The sequence below is a fragment of the Lontra canadensis genome, unplaced genomic scaffold (genome assembly GCF_010015895.1).
Source record: "Lontra canadensis isolate GAN:19392208 unplaced genomic scaffold, GSC_riverotter_1.0 scaffold1, whole genome shotgun sequence".
In the NCBI taxonomy this organism is placed as follows: Eukaryota; Metazoa; Chordata; class Mammalia; order Carnivora; family Mustelidae; genus Lontra; species Lontra canadensis.
Genome location: NW_022630995.1, coordinates 122,582,647 through 122,610,324, shown reverse-complemented (window position 1 = coordinate 122,610,324; position 27,678 = coordinate 122,582,647). Strand labels below are relative to the sequence as shown.

Below are 27,678 nucleotides of genomic sequence, written 5' to 3'. Positions count from 1 at the left end.
AGTCCAATCCCCCATCGGGCTCCCTGCCCAGCAGGGAGTCTGCTTCTCCCTCTCCCTCTACCCTCCTCCCCTGCTCATGCTCTTTCTCTCTTGCACTCAAATAAATAAATAAAATCTTTTGAAAAAATCATTTATATTACTTCATATTAAAGGAATATTATATGATTTAAAAATGAGTTTTGTTATAGTAAATTAATCATAACATTTGATAATTTGGTGCTTGATTTGCCCTCTCTGAAGAGTTATTGACACGTGCTCATACTATGTGATGTTTTCTTTAGGTATAGACTCTGAAACACACAAATGAACATTTTCAAATGCCCCTAAGCTGATTGTTCCCAAACCATACACTGAGGCAGCCCAGGCTGCCACAACAAATTCACATGGGAGCTCGTGTGATATTTTAAATTTCGAAGAAATCACAATCATACTTAACGTCTATTAGATACTTGGTATCTATTAGATGCTGCACAAAGTACCGCTGGAATTGAGTTCACAGTTTCAACATTAAGTTACACTACAAGCCTCTCAATGACCTCATATTTTGGGGAAGCTGGGTTTTTAGTGGTTGCCAAGATAAGAAACAATCACTGTGTGAAAAGTCACTGAGTAAAGGAAATGAGAGTAGTCATTTCCAAATTGATTTCAAAACATGCGGAGTTGTGCAGGGCCCCATAGACACACATATCTCCCATTAGTAAGCAGCCCTCTATTTAAGAATGAAAACACATTACATTATTTTAATTTATGTTGAAATCATTTTTTTCAAATGGCAATTAAACTTTAAGGACATAAGTGCTTATAAAGTTATTTGTACCCAACTCCTTGATAAATGGCAGCGTTTTTTGGCTATGATTTGGCCTCCAAGTCATCATGACATGTCTGCCCTGGGGCCATATCTAACTGGGAATCACATTTTGTTCATGTAAGAAGAGTTTGTTTCATTGGGTTAATCATGTGAGCTTTTTAATTGGAATTGAAATTTTTGATTTGAAAGATATTTTTTCAGTGAAAGATATCTGGGGAACCTATATTAGAAATAGTTACAGAAAGAGGATTTAATGAAATCTCGTGTGCATAGGCAGGCATACACTGCCTGTATTTTACAGAACTCTGTGAACTATTCTGCTTTGTCCCAGCTTAGCATGGACAACTGAGTTCCTCCTAGATAGGAAAGTAGGAGGGAGGGTGGGAAGTGACATATAGGCCCATAAAGGAAAGAAGAGAGGGGACACTTACTAGCATAAATCAGAAATATGTATATATTCTATTTTATTGTAGTAGTTGTAGCTCTACTAAAATCATTACTAGGAAAACTATCGAATAATGCAGAAAACGTTAGAACAATAGAATATTCATTTCTAAATGCAAAAACTGTATGTTTAATATAACCACATAATTTTAAATAAGATTCTGAAAAATGACCAGGAGGGAAATATACTGCAATGCTAACTATATTTATGCTATGCAAACTGTGATTTTGTTCTTTCATCCTTCTTCTCAAGCTTTCTTAAGTTCACCTTTTATTTTGACTAAAGAAAATAATAAATATCATATAAAAGTGTACTGAATCCATTATTCAGATATTCATGAAATCTCTTAAAATGAATAGGAGATTTATTGTTCTAGCCACATAGTTTGTTCCTCAAACCCTACAGCCCAGGGTAGCTCTTCCAAATTGGGGTCCATGTTAGAGTCACACATGACACAATTGAGAGGGTCTGATTCTGTGGCACTGGAAGGAACTCGAGTGCCCACATGTGATTCTGTCCTACACCCTCCCCATTCTCAACTCAGAGTCTCCCCACCTTGAAACACCTACAGCCTTTCCCTATGCCCATACTGGTATGTTTTTTGGTTACCTTTGTCGCTTCCCTAATTCAAATTACTATTCCAAATTCAAATCTAGACACAAGTAAAATCACACGTTCAAAGGACATAGACACCTTTCTTTCAGACTCCTATTTACTTTCACTGAATTCTGTCTATAATCTCCCTCAGTTTCATTCTTTGAGTCCGTGATGACGCCACTTCTGTCTGAGATCGTTATGTTACTGTATGTCCATTCTCTTCGCCATCTTCCTTTCCTCCTTGAATGACCCCTTAAAAGTTTAAAAGGTAAAGTATGTGAATGTTCTCTCTCTCTCTTTTTTTCTCCCCTTCTCTTTCTTTCCATCATAGCCTCTTCTCAGGAAAGCCTTCGTGGTAATTCATGTGAGTTGCCTGCCATGGGAGGAATCTTACCAGAAAAGTGAACCTGAGAGAAAGGGGTTCTAACTGTGGAATGATCGGCACCAGCCAATATGTAGAAGGGATGTACTTCTGGTTCTGTTTCTACGTGGGGATTTTAGGGGCTGAACCTCCGAACCCTCTGAAAACCTCATTGTCACACATGGGTGATATGCTCAGGAATTTTGTTGACTCTTCAAAATAATTACTGAGATGTTCAATTTAATCCTTTAACATCTAGACCACACTTGAATGAAAATTCCATTTCCTGGCATTTAATCTATATTTTCCTTATCATCACTGAGTAATTCTCTCAGTACTATTAAGTAAAAGCAAATATTAGAAAGTGTGATACTCTTCTAGCCATTTTGTCCTCTGGCATTTTAAAATTTTCTTCTCTTTTGTGGCAGTATAAAAAATAGCTCTAATAAAGGTTTTGACCGATTCATTCATCTTGTTCTTGGCTAACACATCAAATCTGATAAAGAAATTGTGTTGTTTGGAGATGCCAATTACTTAATTAAGTTTGCCTGTCACAGGGAAGGCATACAGAAAATGTAAATATTGCCTTCTGTTGAGTGGATTATATATTGTATCCTAGGTATAATACTAAGATTATATCTAGATAAGTGTAGCAGAGAAAATACGAATGAGGAATACAGTTCCATAAAGTAGGGCTACATTTATCAAACCGTGGTGTTAGGCTTCCCAGTATCAAGGACACCTGAGGTCCCTGATAGTAATGAAGATTTCAAGACCCCCTGTAGGTCCGAAGCCATGGAAACTCTTAGGAGAGAGAGAGCTGGCATCTGCAACATTAGTAAGCTTCCCAGATCATGTGAATGTGTATCTAGTTTTGACCAGTGCTCATCTAGGGGGGTGTCCTGCTAATACACCAATAAATAAGGGAGCAAATAAATGAATAAGGGATAATGGCAGAGGGCGTGAAAAAGAATACCTGAATTATCCCAACGTTTTCTGTTCTTCAGAAATTGCTGAGTAATTCATTTCCCATTGCTCCCACAGATTTAATGTTACAGTACCTCTTGTTTCCATAGAGATTTTTAGGTATAAATTATCCAACATCAATTCTTGGTGATACATCTCTTCACCTAATTAATTTTTGAGTTAGAAGTCACTAACGAGAAGTTACTTCCTATAGGAAATAGTCCCGCACCAAGCCTAGCAGGTCTAATATCTCTGTCAGAGAGCAGTGAGCCCCCTGCGTCTCTCTTCAACACATAATATTTTCGGTTTTACATTTTGTGTGACGATTTCACTACCTGATGAACACCTCTCTTCCCAACTTCAAACCCCAAGGGAAACAAAATCCAACAACAGTAACTTTTTAGTGCTTTTTGTGTACAAACAAGAGAATTGAAATGGAAAAGAAATTACCACTTTGCTTCATTTCCCCTTGATAAGAGGCCTGGATATTAAGCCATCTGCTGCTTGTTCATTTGATCGATGTAGAGAGAACCTTGTATCTTAAAGTCTGAATATTCAGGTTAAACTCTGGATAAATTGTCATTGATATTTAGCAATCCTGATTTAGGTTATTTAAATTAATTTCTGGGTGAACTGTGCATGGAATGTTTATGTACATTTTCTCAATTCCTAAACTGTTTACTCTTTTGTACAGTAGCACAAGTTGCAGGGATTTAATTTAAAAATCACAAAAGAGCATCTAAGGAAGGAACAAGAATATAGGACAAGCATCCTCATTTGATTTAGCTTGATCTGTCCCTTCCTCCCCAATTGGAAACAGGGGCAAGGTAAGGCCAAAAAATAACAGGAAAGTGGCAGTGAACCTGTTGCCTGTTTGTTCTTGAGTATTCTCTCCTTTATTTAATCTACTTCATGACTACAAAATATGTCATCAACATGTTGCTTTTCTTAAAAATTTAAAACTCTGAAGAGCCATGTTCTCGACCCTTTCACTCAAAGGGTGTCATACTTTGACAATGGGCATCTAAGCCACCCGCAAGGACTAGAATCTGTAATCTATTTAGTACTTTCCCTCTTAGGAGCACTACAAAGATGGCTTTTTCTATGACTTGAAATATGGATTTTCAAGATGTTTATTTGAATTCAAACATATCCTGTGAAATTTTTGTATAAAGTAAATAGTAATTACTTTATGCTCTGAAAAGGATTCTTTGCTTAACAAAATATTTGCTACAGAATCAGTGAAAGTGAACCACATTATCTGATTTATAAAAAATTGAATTAACAGGAAAAAGACATATGTTAAAGATAAGGGCAACAGCAACATGGGTTGTGTGGTAGTTTATGAGCAACTAGGACTGAACACAGATTTTTTATTCATTTTGTACTTCACTGACCAACAACTTTGTGGCATGAATTTACTGTGTGCATATGATGGCTATCTAATCTTTCACGATGCTGCTGTAAACAGAGATTAATGAGATTGGGCCTAAATCATGCAAAAGCCTACAATCTGGTGCCCAAGAGACAAATTATTGAAGTTAATTATATCACAAGGTGGTAAGTCCTATGACAGATATGTGATTCATAGAGATGGTTTTATTTGTATCCTGCAGCTGAATAGCTTACTATCTGATGGAGGCTGGGATAGAGGGTGGCAATTCTAAGCAGAAACAGTAGCAAGCCTACTGAGATATGAAAGGATCTGATGTGAAGAACCAGCTGCAGGGTTTAGGATGCTTTTTGCAAGAGCGACTGGGAAATAATACTGGGAGATACATAATGGCCAGATAATTGAAGGTGTTGTACTCTACTCTAGATAGTTGCATTTTATTGTATTGGTAATCCATAGTCACCAAGGGGTTTAAAGCGTGGGAAGAGTGTTTAGTTTTGTTTTGTTTTTTGAGTTTGGTTAAGAATATTCTGGTAGTGATGAGAGAATTTTTTGGGAGTGGGGTATAACTTAGAGCAGTGATTTACAATCAAGACAGATTGTAATAAAAGCATTACATGAAGAGTTTCAAAATACTCTTGTTCCCACCCCAACCTTAAAAAAATCACATAGGACTATGTTCTATATTTTTTAAAAGCCCCCTTATTAGTTACATATTGCTATATAACAAATTACCACAAACTTTTCAGCTAAAATAGTAAACATCTCAGAGTTTCTGTGGGTCAGGAACTGTAAGGCACTTTAACCAGGTTTTCTGCTTTCAGATCTCTCACAAGGCTACAATCAAGATGGTGGCTAAGACTAGGGCCTCCTCTGAGGCTCTCCTGGGGCAGGATCTGCTTCTAAGCTCGGATGGCTGTGAGCGGGATTTGGTTCCTTGTGGGTTGTTGGACTGAGAGCCTAGCTTCTTGCTAGCTGTTGCCTGGAAGACCCACCCCTTCTCTTCTTATATGGCTCTCCCTACAAGGAGGCTTACTTCATCAAAGCCAGCAAGGGAGAGAGTCTACTAGCAAGACGAAGTTACAGTTTTATATAACATAATCTTGAAGGAGACTTCCCATCACCGTGCCTTCCTCTATTGGTAAGAAATAATCCACATGGTGCCCACACAAAAGCTTGAATGCTAGGATTGAGGGAAAATTAGGGGACACCTTTGAGTCTGTCTTATGACACACTCCATGTGATTCTGATAGTCATTTGGGTTTGAAAACACTCACCCAGAGACTTTAGGGAATACATACAAAAAATGGGAAGGATGAAACTTCAAGGACAGATCTCAAAAACTTTGGAAAAGAAATATCTACAAGAGCAGGTGATTATAGAGGTATTGGTGTTGTTAGGGAGGGGATAGCTTGATTATCAAGCCTTGAACTTGGTGATTGAGTATATAATGATGGCTTTAGCAAAAATAAGAAGTCAAAAAAGAAACCCATTTTGAAAGAATGACAATGGAGTTAGTTTTAGATCTGTTAGAGTTGATGTGCATATAAGGTATATTATGAAAAAGTATTTACAACTGTGAAATATGGCAAAAAAAAAAGAAAGAAAAAAAAGTGAGTACCATGTGTTTTCAGAGATATGGAGTAGCATTGTTTAGCAGATCCTCTAAAGGTTTATTTTATTATCTCAGAAAATGCTCTTTGTTCAACTCACTCTTACAACTGATTAAAGTTTCCAGACTTAGTGAGGTTACACGTTAACTTATATATTTTTGACCAATAGAGTCGCAAATGATTTTCTGGTATAAGAGATAACCCGAAGTTTACAGTTTATTTTGTTGTAGGACATTAAGCACTTTGATAACTAAATTAACAATCTTATGTTAATACTTCTTCATCAAGTTGAATATAAATAACTATATCCTCAAATGCTTTCTGAATCACACCTATCATCTCACTGTTTCTGTCATCTTTTAATAAGTTGAATAAAATATTTGACACGTGCTCACTTCAGTAGCACATATACTAAAATATTTGACACGTGTTGTTTATATCTGTGTGAGTCATAACTCTGTACTAACCAACCAAGAGGTTTCTCACTCTCTCTCCCTCCCTCCCCTTCTCTCCTTCTGAAATTATTTTAACTTGCAATCAAACTTTACCTTTGCTGACTCTCTGATTCACTAGGTTTTATTATTTATAATGATTTCTTGTTTGTTTCTGGTTCGTATCTTTTTTAGATTCTGGTTCCAGTTGGTACATAGCAAGAGTTTTTCCTCAAAAAAAAAAAAAAAAAATGGCAACAATGACCAGAAAACTGGTTTTATGTTCTGGCCATTTGACGATCCCTCCAAAGATGGTAAAGGATCTATTCTCTGTTGCAATGATAAGTGACAGGGAATTCACTTTCTTATTATTTTGTGATCATTTCTCTTTTTCTGTACACAAATCAATTAAGGAATCATTCTGTGCCCACTAGAGTGGAAGCCATCTTTTTGAGGTCTGGAATAGTGAATTTTTGTGTTTCGGTGTTTACTTTATCCTAGCTGAGTTTATGAAAATGAGGTTGCAAGCTGTGTGCCCACATATCTGTAATAAAGCAAAGCCTTTATCTTTTGTATGAGTGTAAAATATTTCCTATTCCCATTAGGTACTAATTAATTAGATTTCGAAGTTCCTCTGATTAAAGGAGCTTTGTTGTAACTGGTTTGTAGAGGCTAATAAGACTAATATAAATCTCATATTTCCCCGTGTTTGTACAAAATAAGGAAGGTGAACTCATATTCATGGAATTCATATTTCCATGTGCTAAGCTTTTAAGAAAAAATTTCCTTTTCACTGAGAGAGTGAAGTTATATTTTTATGTAAGACTCCAGGTTCATGTGATTACAGTAAATCCTGATACATATTGGATTACTTAAATAAATTTTATTTAAAAGCACCTCTATACGACTTTTCCTTGACGTGATTATCAGATCTGTGTTTGTTTTGATCCCAATTGATACTAGCTTATCTAAACTGCCTAGATTTCTTATACTGTTTTAGTGCTCAACTAACAAAATATTTATAATTATGGGTAAGGTAAAATCGTGTTACTCTAAACTGGATCACAGGGCTGACAAATTGTTTTGTATCAGCAGTAATCATGTTTTCTAATGTGTCAGCTTAAAATACAATATCCAAGATCCTTGGTTAACTTTACAACCTTGGACTAATATTAAACCTAGTTAATAAATAATCTTTGGATCCCTGGATAGCTTTTTTTATTTTTTTTAAGATTTTATTTATTTATTTGACAGAGAGAGAGAGATCACAGGTAGGCAGAGAGGCAGGCAGAGGGAGAGGGGGAAGCAAGCTCCCTGGCGAGCAGAGAGCCCAATGCAGGGCTCGATCCTAGGACCCTGAGATCATGACCTGAGCTGAAGACAGAGGCTTAACCCACTGAGCCACCCAGGCCCCCCTTGATAGCTTTTTAAGTAAGAAAGAACACTCATACCTGGCTCATGAAATGTACTTTTTATTATACATCACTTTTATCATTAGTCTACTATATTATAGAGTGGCTACCCTTCAGGTCTTGTTAATGAATATAGCCTGTTATTTTTGTCACTTTTCAGAGACATACAAATGATGTGTGAGGCTCTGGTGGGTGAGTTTTGTTTGTCTTCTCCATCACCGGTGTGTGATAAACAATCCTAGATTATGTATTTCCCAGTTAAATAGAAGTTAGCTAATTTGATTAAATGGTATAGTTTTTACGGATGATTTGAACCTATGGCAGGAGCATATATGTATATGAAACAGAAGTGTATGAAATATGAGGCTTTCTCTTGTTTGCAAAGGAAAAGTTTTGCCCTAAAATAAAGTGCAAGACTATCTGAAAAATATGAAAGAACATGGTGAAGGGCAAAACTTGATTTTGTACAGCAAGCTGAAGGTTTGAGAGAAATGAAATTTATGTGCTTTGGTTTATATTACCTGAGATACGAAAGATTTATGTTAAACTCTTGGCAAAGTTCACCCAGACTGATGGGCTTGTTCAGATGGTATTTTTTTAAGGAGCTTACAGTTTTTTTATCCCCAGACATTGCGTGAATGCATCTAGAACATGGTTTTCTTTCCAGTAGGATAACTTTGCTTAGAGTACTTAGTCTGCTCATAATAAGATACAGTAAATGATTTGTTTGCTTTACCTTCTATGCAATCCACCCAGATAACCGATAATCTGGAATATTTTATTTTGTGCTCCAGATTGACTGTTTCATGCCCTTGATTACTTAAGAAAACAACAGGAGATGAGACTTATTTGCATTATTAAAAAAGGATCTAGAAATAATTTAGTCTTTTGATTATGCCCCATGTTTCTTAATTAGCTCCAACAGTAGTTGTAAGATTTCCCTGAACAGAGTTGTTAAAGAATAATTTTGTACAGGTAAAATGTTACTAATATATATTTTTCAGAGATAAAAGATGAACTGGAAGCCATAGGTGTTTTAACAATCTCGCTGACCACATGTCTTCAGGTTCAGGGGAAACATCAAAGAAATTCTTATAAAAAATTATAGTAGCAGATTTGATCGTCTCCCCTTATGATATTGTTGGTTTGACAATAAATTAACTATCATCATTAGCTATGAGATTTACTTTGAGGCTTAAAGTGTTGATATAAACTCAGATTAGAATCTTTGTCTTTAGTCAAAACAATTTCTAAGCCTCCAGGAGAGGATCCTAATATATATTCAACAATTGCTACTTCAGGATATATGCTATCAAGGTGCCTGGGTGGCTCAGTCGGTTAAGTGTCTGCCTTTGGCTCAGATCATGGTCACAATTTCTAAGCCTCCAGGAGAGGATCCTAATGTATATTCAACAATTGCTACTTCAGGGTATATGCTAATAAGGTGCGTGGGTGGCTCGGTCGGTTAAGTGTCTGCCTTTGGCTCAGATCATGGTCACAGAGTCCTGGGTTCAAGCCCTGCATTGGGCTCCCTGCTCAGTGGGGAGCCTGCTTCTCCCTCTCCCTCTGTAGCTCCCCTTGATTGTGCTCACTCTCTCCATCAAATAAATGAATAGAATCTTAAAAAAAAAAAAAAGAATATGCTCTCGCATTCAGATTTCCAGGCTGATTTGCTTTGTTTGTCTTTGAGATTGTGCCAGGGAACTGAGTTAGGATTTCCAGAGCCTTTTTTTTTTTTTTTTTAAATGAAGAGGCACATAACTTCATGAGAGCAGAGGACTGACCCAAGATCTGGTGAGTCAAAAATAAATTGCACAGAACTGAAAAAAAAAACTGATAAATGATGTTTCATTTTGATTATTTATTTGGAATATTGCTGATACCATGTTTAATGTTTTTGTCTTCTAAGGAATACATGGAGAGGCCTTGTTTCCTTCTCCTTAAGCTTTTTCTAGCCCTCAATTTAGAAGACTATGTATTTGGAGACTGAATTTTAAACTAAATATTGGTAAAATGAAATATGTTTTTAAATGGTATCTGACAGGGAGCCTGGGTGGCTAAGTTGGTAAAGCATCTGCCTTTGATTCAGGTCATGATTCCAGAGTCTTAGGATCAAGTTGCACATCAGGCTCCCTACTCAGTGGAGAGTGACTTCTCCCTATTTTTCTGACCCTCCTCCCTACCTGTGTGCTCTCTCTCTCTCTCTCCCTATTTCAAATAAATAATAAAATTTTTTTTTAAAAAATGGTATCTGACTTTCACTGACCCCTCAGAATTCAGAAACAGATATTTTTATTAAGTCTCCTTACTTTTTAAGGCAATACAGTTATTTACATAGGCTTAATAACGATCTGTCCCACATTTTACCAGGGCACGATTGGACAAGTTGCTTCTTTAATGAAGGTCATCATACAGTACAACATTTAAGAATGGATCTCATTTATTCAGGTTTGGCAGGACTAACAGTTAAAGTAAGGATTGTATGTATGTATGTAGAACCAATACCTACAGAACCAATAGAGTAATGCAGATTTTGTACCTCTTTTATGGCTTAGGGGTTCCCTAAGCTTCACAGTTTAATGAAAGTCATTCCTGGAAGTATACACTGTAGGATCTATAGTAGGAAGAAATTCACTCAAATTTATTCATTGATTGAGAAATTTTCCTGGGCTTTGTTCCTTAGCCTTGAAATGAAAGCAAATAGCAAGGGGTTTTCAAAGTCCAATGTGAGATACCCTAAGACATTTCCAAGTAGAAATTATTCCTTTGGCATCAGGCATTACTCAATACTGCATGACTCTAATCCAGTAAGATTAGATTTAAGGATGACCTTTGGATTTGCTGGGTAAGGGAGACTTGAGAAAGTGGGAACAGCCAGGTTAGGGCACTCTGTCATGGGACTTAGCTAGGGATGGAAGGAGAAATATTCATTGGAGGCTAGAAGTGGGGTGCAGTGTCAAAGAAGAAGATTCTTTGTAAAGATAGGTGGAACTTGATTGTGACTGGGAAGACCTAAAAAAAGAGTTAAAGGGATAATGGATGAAGCCAGGCTCTAAATAAAATAGAACAAGATACAGTCAAGTGCAAAGAGAGGCATCATTTGTAAACTAGAGGGACAACTTTTAACCTGAGACTGGAGGGGAAGCACAGGAGGAAGAAGGTTAACAAAGATACATTTGTAGGTAGGGGAGAGGATGGAATTTATTAAGTATGTACCTTAGAGTTATTTTAATTATGAAGTAGATGGCCTGTTGGCTTGTTCAGAATGTGAGTTTGGATTCAGTTGGGGGCTTTAGGGGTAAAGTGGTTTGCAAAGGCAGGTCATGTTGTTGAGTTCCTGTGTAACTTCCATCCCATCTCTGTGGGAGTTTTGCTCATGCACCCAGTAAGAATTCACTCTGCAGAGCAGGCTGTCTTCTCACTGAGTGCTTTCAGTGTTTGAGCAAACATTCACGTGGTTCACAAGTGTCATCTCTCTAGGTCTTTTCTCCGATACCCACCAATACCTTTACCCTGCAAGCCTCATTCTTGCTATTGCTTTAATGACTTCAAGAAGTCACTGGAAATTCCCTATAAATGTATGTGAACCCATACTTCTCGCCATCTTATCTGCCAGTGAAATTTGTGAAAACCAGAAGTTCCATTTAAAATTATGCCCCACTTGAAGTCGTTCCTTCCAGACCATCTCTCGGGACCACCCCTTTGCTGGTGAATCCTATGGTTTTTCACTCCTGGAGGGAGCCAGCTTAAGATGCAGAAGGATTTGGAAATTAAACCCATATTTTCATCACTTTGTCATAGTGATGACACTATGGAGTATCACAATCCTCCCCCTAGAGGCTCTGAATCTGTCCTGAAAGAGAGGCATCCATTAGCAAAGTAGACACAACACATGAATGTGAGCCAGTTGCTTCTGTAACTTGTAGATTCTTTACTTGTTCAAGCCACAGAATTGTTTTTAATACATGTATTTGTTGATGGAGTGCCACTAGGAGTACCCAGGTTTAGGGCTTCATAGATTAGTCAAAACCAAACAGCTCATGATGGGAAAAGCTCAGATTGCATGTTTTCCCAGTGTCCTGTGGACAGGCGGTCATTCTCTTAAAAGTTTCTATTGAAAACCAACAGCAGTATCTCAACATAATGTTTTTGACCAAGAAGACTTTGCTTTGAAGTCTGAGGGACTAGTCATTTGCGACTCCCCTGATGAGACCTGGGAGAGGCATTGCAGAACATAGACATATAAAGGCTTATTAGATTGGTTGGATCAAAAGGGCCAAGTGATATCAGCTTACACTTCTGTCATCCAGTCACAAATGCTTCTCTTTCTCTGGGCTCTATTCAAATTTAACAGTTCCTAGATTCATGATAAGTTGGTTGGTGGAAGATGACCAAAGGTAGTTTTCTGTTGCTCCTAAAATCCAAAGACATCCACCAAGTGACCAATGTATATCACTTTTAGGGGTAGTCAGTGCAACTAATCTTACATTCTAAAGAGGTATTTCTACATAACTAAGACCACGGGGCCACCAAAGCATGACTAAAGTAACAGACCTTGAATTTTCATGGGATTTATTTCTCATTCTTGATGGAAAATTTAGGGTGCTTGATGCTTCTTCTCAGTAGGTCCCATGACATGAGCACATACTTAATCCTTGGGTATGCTGCAATAATCAAAGTTTTCATTGATTTACTTTGGTACAAAGTTAGGGACCTGACAGTCCTGAGATGTAGGAGAGTGATGGGATATGGCTGTAGCTGCTAGAAAGAAGCAAAGTTCTTCTGATAATCTCTACGTACTGTGGTTAAATTGTAAAATATGTGATGTCCAAAACTGAATTCCAGGCCCCAAGAGCTGTTTTGGTTTACTCTAGTTAACCAAAAATTAATGGAATACACCTTGACCACCTTTAGTGGGAATTATTGCCTTATTCAATTTCTGTAGAGTCTAATTAGAGGAGAAAGTGGGGGAAATAGAAGAATCACTGCTTCTGAGTTTTTCTGTGTTTGATGGTGGCACTAATATCTGTGATTTCCTAAGACATCATTTTCTTCATTTTTGGCAAGGAAAGAGGGCTCCACAGACATTACTTGATACTTCACAATGTCTCTCATTTCACAGAAGAGATAAGCAATGTGGAGGCAATGAGAGTTGGCGAATAGATCAACACCAACCATACTTTCAGAAATTAGGATGATTTGTACACTCTGAAGTCAGAGATTATGACCCAAACTCCTTAAACCAAATCATTCTAATTAACCTTGACTGTGATTAGTGGAGAACAGTGGTTTCTGGCTTCTGAGCCCCAGTAATTACTAACTTTCTTCTCACTGAACAGTTAGGGGTCTGTGAACTGACTCAGACCCAAGAGTTGAGTTAGAGCCCATGGCTTTCCCTCATGGTAACTCCATGAAGTTCTACTTTTCTTTTTCTGCTTCTTTTCTTTTTATGATGGGGGTGGGAAGCAGAGCAATGTGGAAAAGAATAAGAAGTTATACAATTTAATTTAGGTAATAACCTATAGGGATGACAAATCTTTTAGTCTTAGGGATCCCAGAGCTGATTAGCCATTAGTTATTAGATGGATCAAAACATTCTCCTTACTCTTCTAGGGCAAATGTCTATTATGGAATCCACACTCATCTTTCCTCTAACAGTAAAATTCTATTGTTTGGCTTTTTCCACTGGGGATCCCATCATCTCCTATGGCAATCAGGAAGCCCATTTTAATGGCAGCCTCTCCATGTTTATCCCTGCTCTACAAAGGATAGTCACCACCATGTTTCTCAAGGAAGTTTGTGCTGTTTTTACCAATGTTTTTCCTCAGTGTCCTGGTGAAGAGAATGTTCTGTATTCTCTTTCAGGGAAGATACTTAAGGCAACAAATGAATGGTTGATGTGTTATACATACATGCCAACATTTATTTCTCCTTAACTTTTTGAATAGTATTTCACACTGCTGGAGACACCATTCTAAAGGATACACTTAAAAAATTTGTGAGGACTTTTTTGGAGACCACAAGGATGGGGATTGGGAGGGTACTACTTCCATTTAGCAGGCAAGGTTAAAGGATTCTAGGCATCTTGAAGTACCAAGACAAATCCTCACTATAAATATCCTGTGTGCCGTATAATTCTTGAGTGTACCACAGGGTAATTGTGTATGGGAAAATTGAGTTGAGCCTGGGAATTACCTCTTTGTCATATAAGAAGTACAAATTATTTTTTGTATAGTTTTAAAAATTCTGACTTTTGTAGCAATACAGAGACATAGAAATTGAAGGGATACTGTAATTTGTTTCTGTCCTTAACCTTACTAAGAGTTTTTCACCATTTTGGCAAATCTCATCACTCATAGTGTATTTATTTTATTTGAATTATCCATAAACTAATTTCATTAGCTCAAATTTGTAGGTGTTATGTCACAGAGAATGTATTAATCTACAAATGCTTCTATCTATATTACATATTTCAAAATATGTTAATATTCAAGTCAATATTTAATATGGGTTTTTCTAATTTTATATAAAAATGGACAGTTAATAACATTCCTACTCTTAGATAGGAACTCTGAAAACAAAAAGCTTAACAAAAAGCTTCATTTTGCAAAGAAAAAATATATGTATTAGAGTTCCCAGATTTAAAGGAAGACTGTTTTTTCCCTAGAATATTAAGAATAACCTAGGCATTAGGATAAAGCTTTCATTGTTTCTTACAAAATAATGCAAAAAATCACAAACTTTATAAGCCACACAAATTGCTGAAAAATTAATTTGCCAGCTGTATGACAAATACAATGATGAAAAAAAAATCCAAATAAAATCATTCCATCTATTCCACTGAGCAATTATATTGTTTCAAGATGAGGAAAAACATAGAAAATCATCTGTGTAATGAACTGCATTCAAGCAAATTTTTATGACAAGTGGATGTGAGCACCTTTTGTGTTAAAAGAAAAAACACTTCCCTAATTGCATATGTGGGGCTTATAAGAAATAAAAGAAAAACCATGGAGGACATGTTATTTTTAAAATTACTGATAGCAGCATTTCCACTTTTGTGTGGAAGTAACAGCGTGAAATTACCCTAAGGCTGTAAACAAGAAGAAAATTGAACAAAACAGAAAACAATTGTACTTACAGATTAGAAGATAGGACAGGAACGTGGCCCTGGTAGAAAATAAACACATGAAGTGCGCTCTATAGTTCCATCAGTTTTCTTCCTAGAGAAAACTTCAAGACTGTAGAAAGGTATAAAATTCTAAACATGGTCCATTAGTCTCACTGAGCTGAGAAGACAGTGATTGGAGTTTGGGGAGGTAATGTGATCAAGAATTTACAGGACAGAATATCAAAAAAAGAGAACCTTTAAGTGAAAGAGTTATATAATCTGTCTTTTGGGTCTTTGATTGAACAGTAATCTGTGCATGCATAGGGTGAGACCTCATGAGACTAGAAAAAAACAACACCCTTGGAAAGAAGAATTACTAGAAAATTGTAATACAAAAACTCTCCAGAGCTCATACAGGGGCTGAGAATCATTTGAATTTTTAGTACCTAGAGTTGAGAGGACTCACTTGATATATAGGGCCATCAATTGAGATTCAAAAAATGGTTATGGCTAAGAAGTGGGAAAATAACCCAAGGGTAGAGGATACTAGAAGAGCTAGAAAAACCACCTTGGAAAAAAAAAAAACAAACTTAAAAGCAAGCTTGTCCCACAAGTTACTCAGCTACCTACTAGGACAAATTCCAACAGGAGTAAAAGGAATACAATAAAATCAGGCACTCAACAACATAAAAATTGTTAATATCAGGCATCCAGTCAAAAATAAGTAAACAATCAAAGAGGCAGGAAAATGTGGCTCATAACCAGTAGAAAAATCAGATAATAGAAATGGACACAGAAATGGCAAATACGTTAGAATTAGCAGACATGAACCTACTTAATAGTTATTTTAAGTATTCTGAATATTCTCAGGGATTAACATGGACACATCTTAATCTTCATAATTAAGAGGAAAATGGAATATATGAAAAAGGACACTCTTAGATATGAAAAATACAGTATTTGAAATAAAAATTTTGCTAGGTGCAATTACCAGCAAATTAGACCCTGTAGGGCAGGGTTGGGGAAGAACAGTGAATTTGAGGTTAAAGAGCAAAACTAGTCAAAGGGAAGAAAAATATGTATATGTATATAATACACATACACACATACACATACACACATATTTGAAAAAATGATGTCTGGCAGTTTTCTAGAGCTAATGAAAACTAAAACCAAGCAGTCTTAAGAATACAGACTACTTGTATAGACAAAGAGGAACTTCTAAAATAAAGATGAAGTATTCTATTTATCAAGAAGTTATGATGATCCTAAATGCATAATTTGCTAATATGCTTTAAATAGGCTTCAAAAGATGTGAAGCAAAAACTGAAAGAACTAAAATGAGGAAGAAAAATGCGCAGTTATCATTGTCTATTTCAACCTCCCTCACAGTACAGAGAAAAAGTAGAGAAAAAAAAACAATAAATTTATAGACGATTCAAACAACAGTATCCACCAACTTCTTTATTGACATTTCTAGAACTATTTATCCTAAAACTTCAAATAGGTATTTGTGTAAAATATACATGTAACATACATCAAGATAGCCCATATGCTGGACAATAAAACAAGTATCAATTAGTTTAAAGTGCCTCTGAAAAAAAATGGAATTATATTTGAAAACACTTAAAAGAAACATATAAGAGCAGCTGGGTGGCCCAGTCAGTTAAGTGTCTACCTTCGGCTCAGATCATGATCCCAGGGTCCTGAGATCAAGCCCCGCATCAGATTCCCTTCTCAGTGTTTAGTCTGCTCCTCCCTCTCCCTCTGTGTCTGCAAGCTCTCTTACTCTCTCTCAATAAATAAACAAATCTTTAAAAGAGAGAGAGAGAAATATATAACTACTGCGATTTTTTGATTCTTTGAAGCCCCCACTTCTGCATATTGCCTCTTCTAATAGAGCTGCTACATACACAGATCCATCCCCCCCATCACAGAAATGGACATATGACCTAGACTGACCCATCAAATTAGCCTCTCTCCATGGGCATGTGTCCCAAGCAAGATCACACAAAATCCTTTTGTGTTGATTATTTGGGCATTAGAGGAAAGAGAATCTGGGATCATTAAAGTAATAGAACATTTAAGTGGAATTTCCAGAGGTACTAAGACTCAAGAAATGTGAAAATCCAAAGCTAGATTGTTATATAAAGAAAATGGTCAAGGATAACTTCAGTAACACTTTGACCCCTTCACCAGATAAATTCTGTAGAAGTCTTCAACAATATTTTAAAAAGTAGGATGTTGCAATTTCCTTGGAGAATTTTGTTGCCATCCTCAGAGTCCTTAACTCCACCCAAAAGGGAGAATTTTATGAGACCTTCCCCTGAGGCTTCCATAGGACCTTCAGCCATGAGTCTTCCATGGGACCTCTCAAAGAGTTTGGAATATATTCCCACAACTGGGAGGCACAGGACTAGCACTGGATTCACATCTAAGATAGCTACCTCATCCTGTGCTAATGAGATCAAGGGTGCTGCATTGGGATCATCTGGAATTCTAAAGAGTATAATAAGGCATAAGACCCATGGAAGTCTCTGTGAACCAAGATGGACCACAAATAAGAGAGTGGAGGTACTTGAGAATTATTTAGCGTCCAGCCCAACGTGGTTGCCTGGAAAGATGAAGAGAGCATAGGAGCAAGGTGGGGGATATGAATTCTGGACCTCCAGGGACTGCCAAAGAATTTGCTAGCAACTACCTAAAATTTAGACACATCTACCAGGCTAAAAGAAACTTCAATGGGCAACCATCAAATAAATTAGAAGTACCTCAAGGACAAAATATTAGGTTTAAGTAGCTTCCATATACAAAGCATGTGATGATCCCCAGCCTCTTTAACCTACCCTTACCCCACAGCCCCCTTCCATTCCCTTCCATTCATCTTGGAGTGTTTGAAAAAGTCATTAACATATGAGGAAAGATATGAATGAGGAGAAAAGCAGATGACCTCACTCTTTTTCAAAGGCAGTTGCCAACCTCTTGGCGGAAGGGGAAGAGAGGTGGAACATTTGCAGAAAGATTAAAGTGAGAAACTAAACCCTTGAATAGACACATACTTATAACAGAATTGAAGTTGTCACATGACCACACTTGACCACAGAACTGCCTATATCATTTAGAGTGAGCAGAAATTTCGTAGGAGCTAAGTCACATACATCTCATGTATGTGACCAGTTCAGTGATCTTTGTTGGTTCAAAGTGGTTTGAGTTCAATTTATATCTCTTGCAACAGATAGAAAACTAATACACATCACTTCTCGGAAGTGTTATCCAGAAGTAACTAGTAGCTTATTATCTTTTCACTTTCAGTAGCAACTACACTTTAGACCAGCCCACAAAAAATTATGCATGAACACTGACAAGTCACTATCATCTAGATATTGCAATTAACCATCTTTACCAATGTTAAAATCCACTAGTTGCAAATGAAGCAAAGTGATCTCTCTACTTTCTCAGCAATACTGAGAAAAATGGACTGAAGAAAAGGTTGTAAGATTTGGATATTAAAAGACATGATTAGATGACAGAGCTGAGGTTGGTTTTAATACAGACAAAATTATTTTCTTTATTGAGGTTTAACTTGTGTTCATCTAGGGTAATCTTATTTTCTTTTCAGCTTTTAAAAACTTTAAAAAAATTCTTTATTTATATTCAATTTAGTTAACATATACTGTATTACTGGTTTCAGGGTTGAAATTTAATGATTCATCAGTTGCATACAACACACAGTGCTCATTACATCAAGTGTCCTCCTTCATGCCCAGCATCCAGTTACTCCATTCCCCCACTCCCTTTCCCTCCAGCAACCCTCAGTTTGTTTCCCTAAGTAATGCAGTTTGCACTGATTGCATTTCCCTTGTGTATTAACAAATACTCAGGCAGATTTTACCAAACCTTGCATCATGTCTTTTTCTTTCTTCATATTCCTTGGAATATAATGTGAAAACCACACTTTGTTTATCTGCGATTGGTACTTGGTTAAACATATTTGCCTTAATGATACCCTAAAATTACTACCCCATGGTTCAGTTATCTGCTGCAGAAGACTGCCAAGCTAACTATGGAAAATTGGGATAGAATGAGATATCTCTTCCCTTTCGTGTAGAAGATTAAGATCCAATTCTATTTTTAAAGATTTTTTAATTTTCTACCTATTATAGAATAGTTCCAGAATAACTCAGTTCTATTCTGTGCAGTTTCCCATCCTTGTAGTAAAATAGACATAATGAACAAAAATCAGTCATGGCTAGAGTTAGCATTGTGGGATGATTCTCATGTTATTGTAAGTAATTATTTTAATCATGGTAATGACTGAATATCAGAAAGTTCTCATTAATAGCCTCACTTCTCTGGAACTTCCTCCCATATAATACATCTTCCAGACTCTTCCAGACTCATGCTGTTGTTCTCAAATCCTTTTACATATGACTATGTCTCAGAGTTTTTAAGGCTGAAGGAGAACTTTTTTCATAGAATAATTCAATATAGTTTTAATTTCCAGTCTTCTTTTTATGCTTTACATAAAAAAATTTTTCTTACACTCTGTGCTTAATAAAATATATCTTGATCCAAAGATTTAAAACAGATTTATTTTTTAAGATTTATTTATTTATGTTTGAGAGAGAGAAAGAGAGGGAGCAAGTATGCATGAGTCAGGGGAGGGCAGAGGGTGAGGGAGAGACAGAATCCCAAGCTGACTGCTTGCTGAGTACAGAGCCCGATGAGGGGCTCGATCTCAGGACCCTGAGTCATGACCTGAGCAGAAATCAAGAGTCTGATACTTAACCAACTGAACCACCCAGGTGGCCCAAAGCAGATTTAAATATAGGGATTTAAAAATACATATTTTAAGTGCAGCCTATCATGTTCCAAATACCCCTGTCCAGAGAGATCTGAGCTTTGTCACTCGCCAGCTTGGGGGCCCAGGATTTCTCAGCTATAAAAAAGAAACAGTAGTCTTTGAAAAATAAGAATAAAATATTTGTGAGGAATAAACGAGATAAAAAAAAAGTTTTAGCAGAGTACCTAGTAATAGATATTTTAGTTACTTTGTATCTGGAGTTAATTAATTAAGGCAAACTTGGTTCTTAGTTTCTTCAACACCGATGAAAGTTAGAAATTCACTATTTCCATGTTCTAAGCCTAATTTTCTTGAATAAGTTCAATGTGAAACTCTTATCAAAAGGCCAGGAAAACCCTTTCATCTAATGCTCAGAAAGGAGTTAAATGAACTACCTAAAGTTGCCCTCAAATTACAGCTTGTGCTGACATTTGAACAAATGATTAACTTGGACTTAATCCCAAAGCGATTTGGACAGTTTAAATACCCGTTTTGTGATGCTTTAAAAACATTTATTAAAGAACACGAACACTGGGGTTAGAAAAATATCCATTTACTGGCATGAATACAGACCCCACAAAAAATGAAATCTTTCCTTTAAGTAGCATAAAGAAGGTAAAATCAAATTAATCAAAACTGAGATGACATTGCTTTTTAAAAAGGAAAAAAAAAACACATTTTGTTACCTGTTTATCTTTGATAGGTTTCCATTAGAAATTGTGTCTGTGGCTTACTCTGAATGAATATGGTTCCCAAAATACTTAATACTTATGTCCTCTTAACTATGAAATTAAAAAAAAAAGCAAACAATAAAAACAGGAGCAAAGGAGACATAGCTGAGGAACTTGATGGAGTACTAAAATTTTGTGATACGAGTAAGGCCATAAAATAGCATAAAACCATGCCTTTCAACCCTTGTTACTCATTAGAAATCCTCAGAAGTACTTAAAACTACGTAAATGCCTGAGTCCCAAGCTTTGGGTTTATGATTTAATTAGTCCATTTGTGGCGAAGTGTCCATAATTTTTGAAAGCTGTGCAGGTGACTTTATGAGCACCTGGTTGAGAAGCCCTGGATGAGGTTTTACAGGGTCCATTGGCCAGGGGATCAATCCTGGCTCTGTTTTGTACTTGCTGTGCACACCTGAGCAAATTGCTTTGCCAATCCAGGATTGAATTCCAATGATACCTAAGTTATTCCTCCCTGCTTGGCCTGATGCTGATTTTTTCCAATGCTATTTATTTATGAACTATTTCCCTGAAGATATTTAAATAGACAGTCCTTCACAGGGACCTAACAATACCTGTGTTCCCCAAGCTCTGAGTATGATTGGATGCTCTCAGTCAGTGCAAGTCAACATTAGAGATGGTGGTCATCACTTTCTGTCTTTAGCTGTTTGGGCAAAATACTACAAACTGTCCACTAATGAGCATGATACCTTCATAAGCTGAACGTTTTGCAACAAATATTACTCACTCTACAAAGTCCTCACTTTCAGCCATTTATTTAATATTCCATAGTACTCAAACGATAATATGATAAGAATTCACTCTTCATGATTGCAATGACCTACATGTACGGTGGTATCACTATAAAGCCAGCCTACAGCTAATTACAAACTAAATGCTTAGGATCGGTAATTTCTCCCTTTCCCTCTCTCACTTTCCTTTTAGAAATGTGATAAAAATAATTCAAAGTATGCTGAAAGAAGGTTAATGAAAATTTTAATTAAGCCCAGTCTCTGGGCTTATATATGTCTTTGATATGTGGAATTATATCAGTAACATACACAATCTTGTAACCAATACAAATATGTGAATAAAATATCAGAAATCTGTATTTTTTAAGAATGTAGTACAAATACTCCGAGAAAAGATCATTTCAGGCTCAAATTCGTTTTAACCTTGGGAGGGGATTTACTACTTGTTTGAATAACAATAATACAGAGTAAGTAAATTAATAATTTATTAGACTATATTCTTTCTAAAATAGTTAAAAAGATGTTCACGTTTTGCAATTATTTTATTATGAATTTTTTTATTAATTATGAAATAATAAGCCTTAACTCAATAAAGACCTCCAAATAAATAACCTCAATTTCTAGATGCTTCAAGTTGAATCAAAACTCCAAAGCACATACATGGACAAGTTATTTTATCTTTCTAGGGCCAGAATGTCCTTATGTGTAAAATAGAGGCATTTATGGTACTTACATCATAGCGCTATTGTGAGGAATAAATGAGACACCTATGGAAATATATATGTACAAGTGGAGGAAAGACTCTAAGGTAGCCCCCACCCCCACAATCTCCACCAAGGCATACAATCACATATAAGAATCTGTGATTACATATACATGATTACATTATATCAGATTGTAACACCTGTCTTGAGAGGAGACTCTCCTTTGATGGCCACACGGGGAAGGTCCATATCTCAAGAAACTGAAGGTGAACCTTGGCCAAGGTATTAGGTATGTACAAATTAGAATCGTTACAGATAACTGATAAGTTGATATTATGAAATATCTCTGTATCTTTAACAAGGCTTCCGGTCATTAGATCTTTTTCTTTTTAAGGTCTTATTTATTTATTTGACACAGAGAAAGCACAAGCAGGGGGAGAAGCAACTCCCCACTGAGCGGGAAGACCCAGGGCTCAATCTCAGGACCTGAGCTGAAGGCAGAGGCTTAACTACTGAGTCACCCAGGTGCCCCAGCTTGTCATTAGATTTTACATGTTCTCATTGGAAGTTAATATCCAGAGACTGTAATTATAGGGAAAATTTAGGTTATTATTAATTTTTACTCGACATTTATATTGAGTAGACTTTTAACCATACACCTCTTTATCTGATATTTAAATACACTGTTTCTTTAAAAACAGTAACCCCCACTAAATTGTTAGGAAAAAAAGTAGGATCAGAACGGCATGAAAAAGATAGCTCTAATCACCTGACAGTCTTCAGTGCATCCTGAAACAGGGTTTACAGACTTTGAAGTATTGCATAGTTCTAGTCTTCATTAAAAACTACAGGAAACTTTCATGTAAGGAGCTAGAAGTCTCATATTCTTCCTCCCCTTGTTATCTTCCTCCAGCCACCTCCCTCCTTTCCTCAGAAAAATATCCACAGAAAGAAAACATTTTTTCTACATAATAGTGGGAGATGCATTGCTTATCTCCTCATTATGGGTTTGTTTTTGTTTGTTTGATTGTTTTTGGTTTTGTGTGTATTTTTTGTTTATTGTGGTTTGTTGTTGTTTTGTCCCTGCTTCCTGGGGAAAAATGAACGATGTTTCTCATGGGAAAAATAGACATATTGAGAGTATCATGCTGGTCCACATTTTTGCAGGGAAGACTGCAACCATCCCCCACTCAACTATCTCATTCCACCTCTGTTTTCTGCAAAGCTTAGCGACTGATGGCTAAAGTCCTGTGTTACTCCTGAATCTACTTGAGTCCCAGGGCTTGGTGGCAGAGTGAGGGACAGGGGTCCACTCTGGTGGATAAAGTGGAATTTTGTAGTGCAAAGGAGCCTGAGATAAGAGCAGAGAGACAAGAGAAGGAGGAATTGGTGGACAAAGAACATGAATTTAAGGCTGGATGTAAAGATAGGAGTAAAGAAAATTGTCACGGGGCATACCCTCTTTTGAAAAGACATAAGTCCTAAGTGCTTTCCTTCTTGAGATTCTAGGGAAAGTGTAAAATAGACTTTTAATCTTTTTTTCTCAAGTTGTAATTCTCTTTTCAATTTACTCTAAGATTCCCATTAAGACTCTATATAGACTGTGTGTTTCTTTTCAGACCGAGGGGAACAGTGTTGGGAAGAAGAGGGATGAGAACAAGAGAACCTCACTCATGGACAGCTGTTTTCTGGGTATTGGGAGAGATATCTTGTCACATCACAGTCACTATGATTGAGAAATATTAAATTATTGCCCAAAATCACAGAGTTGGTGAACAAGGAACTGGGACCTAAGCCCTTCTAAATCCAAGTCCAGCCTTACACTTAACCTATAAAATGTTTTTCACTTCGATGTGTTGTCATAGCTGAATTGTGTCCTCCCCAAATTCATATGTTGAATTTCAAACCCTCAGTACCTCAGAATGTAACTGTGTCTGTAAATAGGTCCTTCAAAAAAGTCACTGAGGGGGGCATCAGTGTGGCTCAGTGAGTTAAGCCTCTGCGTTCGGCTCAGGTCATGATCTCAGGGTCCTGGGATCAAGTCTGGCATCGGGCTCTCTGCTCAGTGGGGAGCCTGCTTCCTCCTCTCTCTCTCTCTCTCTCTCTCTGCCTGCCTCTCTGCCTACTTGTGATCTCTCTCTGTCAAATAAATAAATAAATTCTTAAAAAAAAAATAAAGAAGTTGCTGAGGTAAAATGAGGTCATGAGTGGGCCGTAATCCAATATGATGGCGTGTTTATAAGAAGAGATTTGGACACAGATATGCACAGAGGAAAAGACCATGTGAAGACACGGGGAGAAAATGGCCATTTGAAGCCAAGGAGAGAGGCCTTAGAAGAAACCGATGCTCCCAACACTGTGATCACAAACTTCCAGCCTCCAGAACTGTGAGGAAAACATTTCTGTTATTTAAGTCACCCAGTGTGTGAGATTTTGTTGTGACAGCCCTAGCAGATGAATATACACTTTATTCCAGTTTGCCACTTTTCTGAGACAGAGCGAAGAAAACAAAAGCAATATTCACCCTGAAGAGCATTTTTCTAGTTGATTTAGAAATGTGTGGAAATTGACATTGTAAAGGAAATGCCGAACTGATCTTTGGCTATGCCAACTAACAATTGATTTTTTTCTCCTTTTTCTATCCTGTGATTAATTTATTTTTCCTCAGAACAAAGTAATTTAGCACAAATATGCATTCTAAATACACAGCAGCAGCATTATAAATCTTGATTTAAGCTGGGTCTGCACAGTACTCAGCCAGTGCTCCAAATCCTACTTTTACTGAAGCCAGCAGCATATTATAACAATGTCAAACAATATACCATTGGATCTCAGAATATGTGTCTAATTTATGAGTTTTGTGGTTTTTCACACAAGCTTGAGGTGAAAATCAGTTTTTAAGAAACTGTTAGATCACCAAATGGGAAAAGTCTTATTCAAATATATCGCCATGAAACACCTTTAGTTAGATAGAGAGAAAATGTGCTTTATTCTAGGAATATAATCATTTCTGCTATGATGCTTGTTTTAAAAATGTGAATTGTTTCTTTTTTGAAAGATTTTATTTATTTATTCAGCACAGAGAGAGATCACAAGTAGGCAGAGAGGCAGGCAGAGAGAGAGGGGGAAGCAGGCTCCCTGCTGAGCAGAGAACCCGACGTGGGGCTCGATCGCAGGACCCTGGGATCATGACCTGAGCCAAAGGTAGAGGCTTAACCCACTGAGCCACCCAGGTGCCCCAAAATGTGAGTGTTCTGATGTGACTGATGTGTTAGGAACAACTGGAACACCACACTCATTTCGTGTTTGCTTATGCACAACCTGGTCCATAAGAAAAACTAGATGAACATAGAAAACTGTGCTAGCTGAAGAAAGAGGGCTAGAAAAACACCCACCCATATACATAAACCTCTGAGAGTCAACCAGCTGGCCCCACTCACTGCATGTTAGGAGCCACATCTATCTACATCTGGTGACAGAATTTCCTGTCCAGTTTGACATAAACCTCTTCTACCACTCCACAATAACTCACAAGCTACAAGCCTTCCAACACCCACTTACACAAGCACACTTTGGGTCTTTTTCAGGGTCAAGTGATAAATTTACCTTATCATCTATGGATTCCTTAACCTTTTAATATATATAAAACTGTGCTGCCATTTTGATTACAGCCCGGTCTTTTTATTCTTTTTTAAATTTAAAATCAATTAATTAACACATTATGTATTGTCAGTTTCGGAAGTAGAGTTCAGTGATTCATCGGTCTTATATAATACCCAGTGTTCATTATATCATATGCTCTCCTTAATGTCCAGCACCCAGTTTCTCTAACCCTCCATTCCCTTCACCTATCTTTTTATTCTTATATGTCACTGACAGTTTTGGAGTGTTGTGGCCCTAGCCTCATATTCCTGATAGCTCTGTAGTTTCTATAGCGTGATTTTGCATAGTGCAGTGAACTTTGGGAATAAGTATATTCTAGCAGCAATAACTGGTTCTTTTTTTTTTTAAGATTTTATTTATTTATTTGACACAAGAGAGAGAGAGAGCACAAGCAGGGGGAGCAGCAGAGGGAGCAGGAGAAGCAGGCTCCCTGCTGAGCAAGGAACCCAATGTGGGACTCGATCCCAGGACCCTGGGATCATGACCTGAGCCAAAAGCAGAGGCCTAACCATCTGAGCCACCCAGGTGCCCCAGCAATAACTGGTTCCTGAATAGGCATTATCCGACCCTTCGGATGTGTTTATCCATTTTTTTTTTGTGGTTTTGTTGTTGTTGTTTTTGAGATTGTATTTATTTATTTGACAGAGAGAGAGAGTAACAAGTGGGGGGCAGCAGGCAGAGTGAGAGGGAGAAGCAGGCTCCTCACTGAGCAGGGAGCCCCATGCGGGCTCAATTCCAGGACCCTGAGATCATGAGCCAAAAGGCAGACATTTAACCAACTGAGCCCCCCAGGCGCCCCTATCCATTGTTTTTTGTAGTGGCTAGCCCAACCCTCTAGAAGTTTGTTCTTTGTCCATAATCCTCCTTAGCCAAATCTAAAGAAGACACATGTGGTCTGTGCCCTCCTCAGAGACTGACCATCTTTATTAGCCTCTTTCCCGCCCAAGGGGATGATGTTGCATTAAAAAGAAACAATACAGTGCACCAGTATAAGGGAATATGATAGTTCCAGCCTATGTTGTAGATGTACTCCTGAGGATAGTGAGGCATGCTCAATTAGAAGAGGGTGAGAAAAGGTATCAGGCAGACATAAATATTCATTACCACAGTCGCTAAAGCAAGGCTGTGTGTCCTGACTCCGCATGAGAGCCAGCTCTCACTATTTTAACCTGAAACTCTTTAAATCCTTGTGACTCTCTAAGAATGTATGAGAATAAGTGATCTCATTCATGGATAATGCCTCTTCCCCTAAAAATATATCAGCTCAGCTGGTTCTTTGCTGGGCTTATCTCCTCAAATAATTAGATTCTTCAACCTTTATTAAAGAGGCAAGTGGAATTCAAGAAATCTCCTTTTCTTCTAAACCATCCTGCTCCTGTAATTGGAAGTCTGGGTGTTTTTCTTTATGAACTCCACCTGTAATAACTTGACTTCATTCACCTCTACACATTCCTATTCCTCTCATAATTCAATATCTCAACCAATAATTATGTTTCTCTTATTAAATCACAAACATCTCAAAATGCAAATTTCTAACCAAGACATTATATATTAAAAATGAGAATGTCACATTGCCTTGTAGAACCTGCCTTAATAGAGGAAAGATCATGAAGTCTTACAACTGAGAATTTGGAAATACAAAAAAAATCCACATTTTTTCATAACAATTCAGGGGCCAATGGTTGAAATTATACTGAGAAACATAACAACACTGGAGAAGAATTTACATATTCTATAAGCATATCATATGGAAAAACTTTATAATCAGAGTGTAATATGAATATAACACTGGAGAAGAATTTACATATTCTATAAGCATATCATATGGAAAAACTTTATAATCAGAATGTA

At 37.1% G+C, this 27,678-nt stretch overlaps 1 protein-coding gene across 2 annotated transcripts in view; it reads left to right on the top strand.

Moving 5' to 3' along the window:
* The window catches only part of LOC116870759, a 36,588-nt gene that overhangs the window by 7,939 nt on the left and 971 nt on the right, over positions 1-27,678 (top strand). The window contains exon 2 of one of the 2 annotated variants that reach the window (XR_004383291.1): positions 5,395-5,548. Coding sequence is in view for 1 of the 2 variants with exons in the window: in XM_032862820.1 (XP_032718711.1) it covers positions 5,395-5,488 (94 nt within the window). In the remaining variant the exon portion in view is untranslated. Of the gene's footprint in view, positions 1-5,394; positions 5,549-27,678 lie in introns of those variants that run through there. The other variant, XM_032862820.1, reaches the window with a different exon arrangement.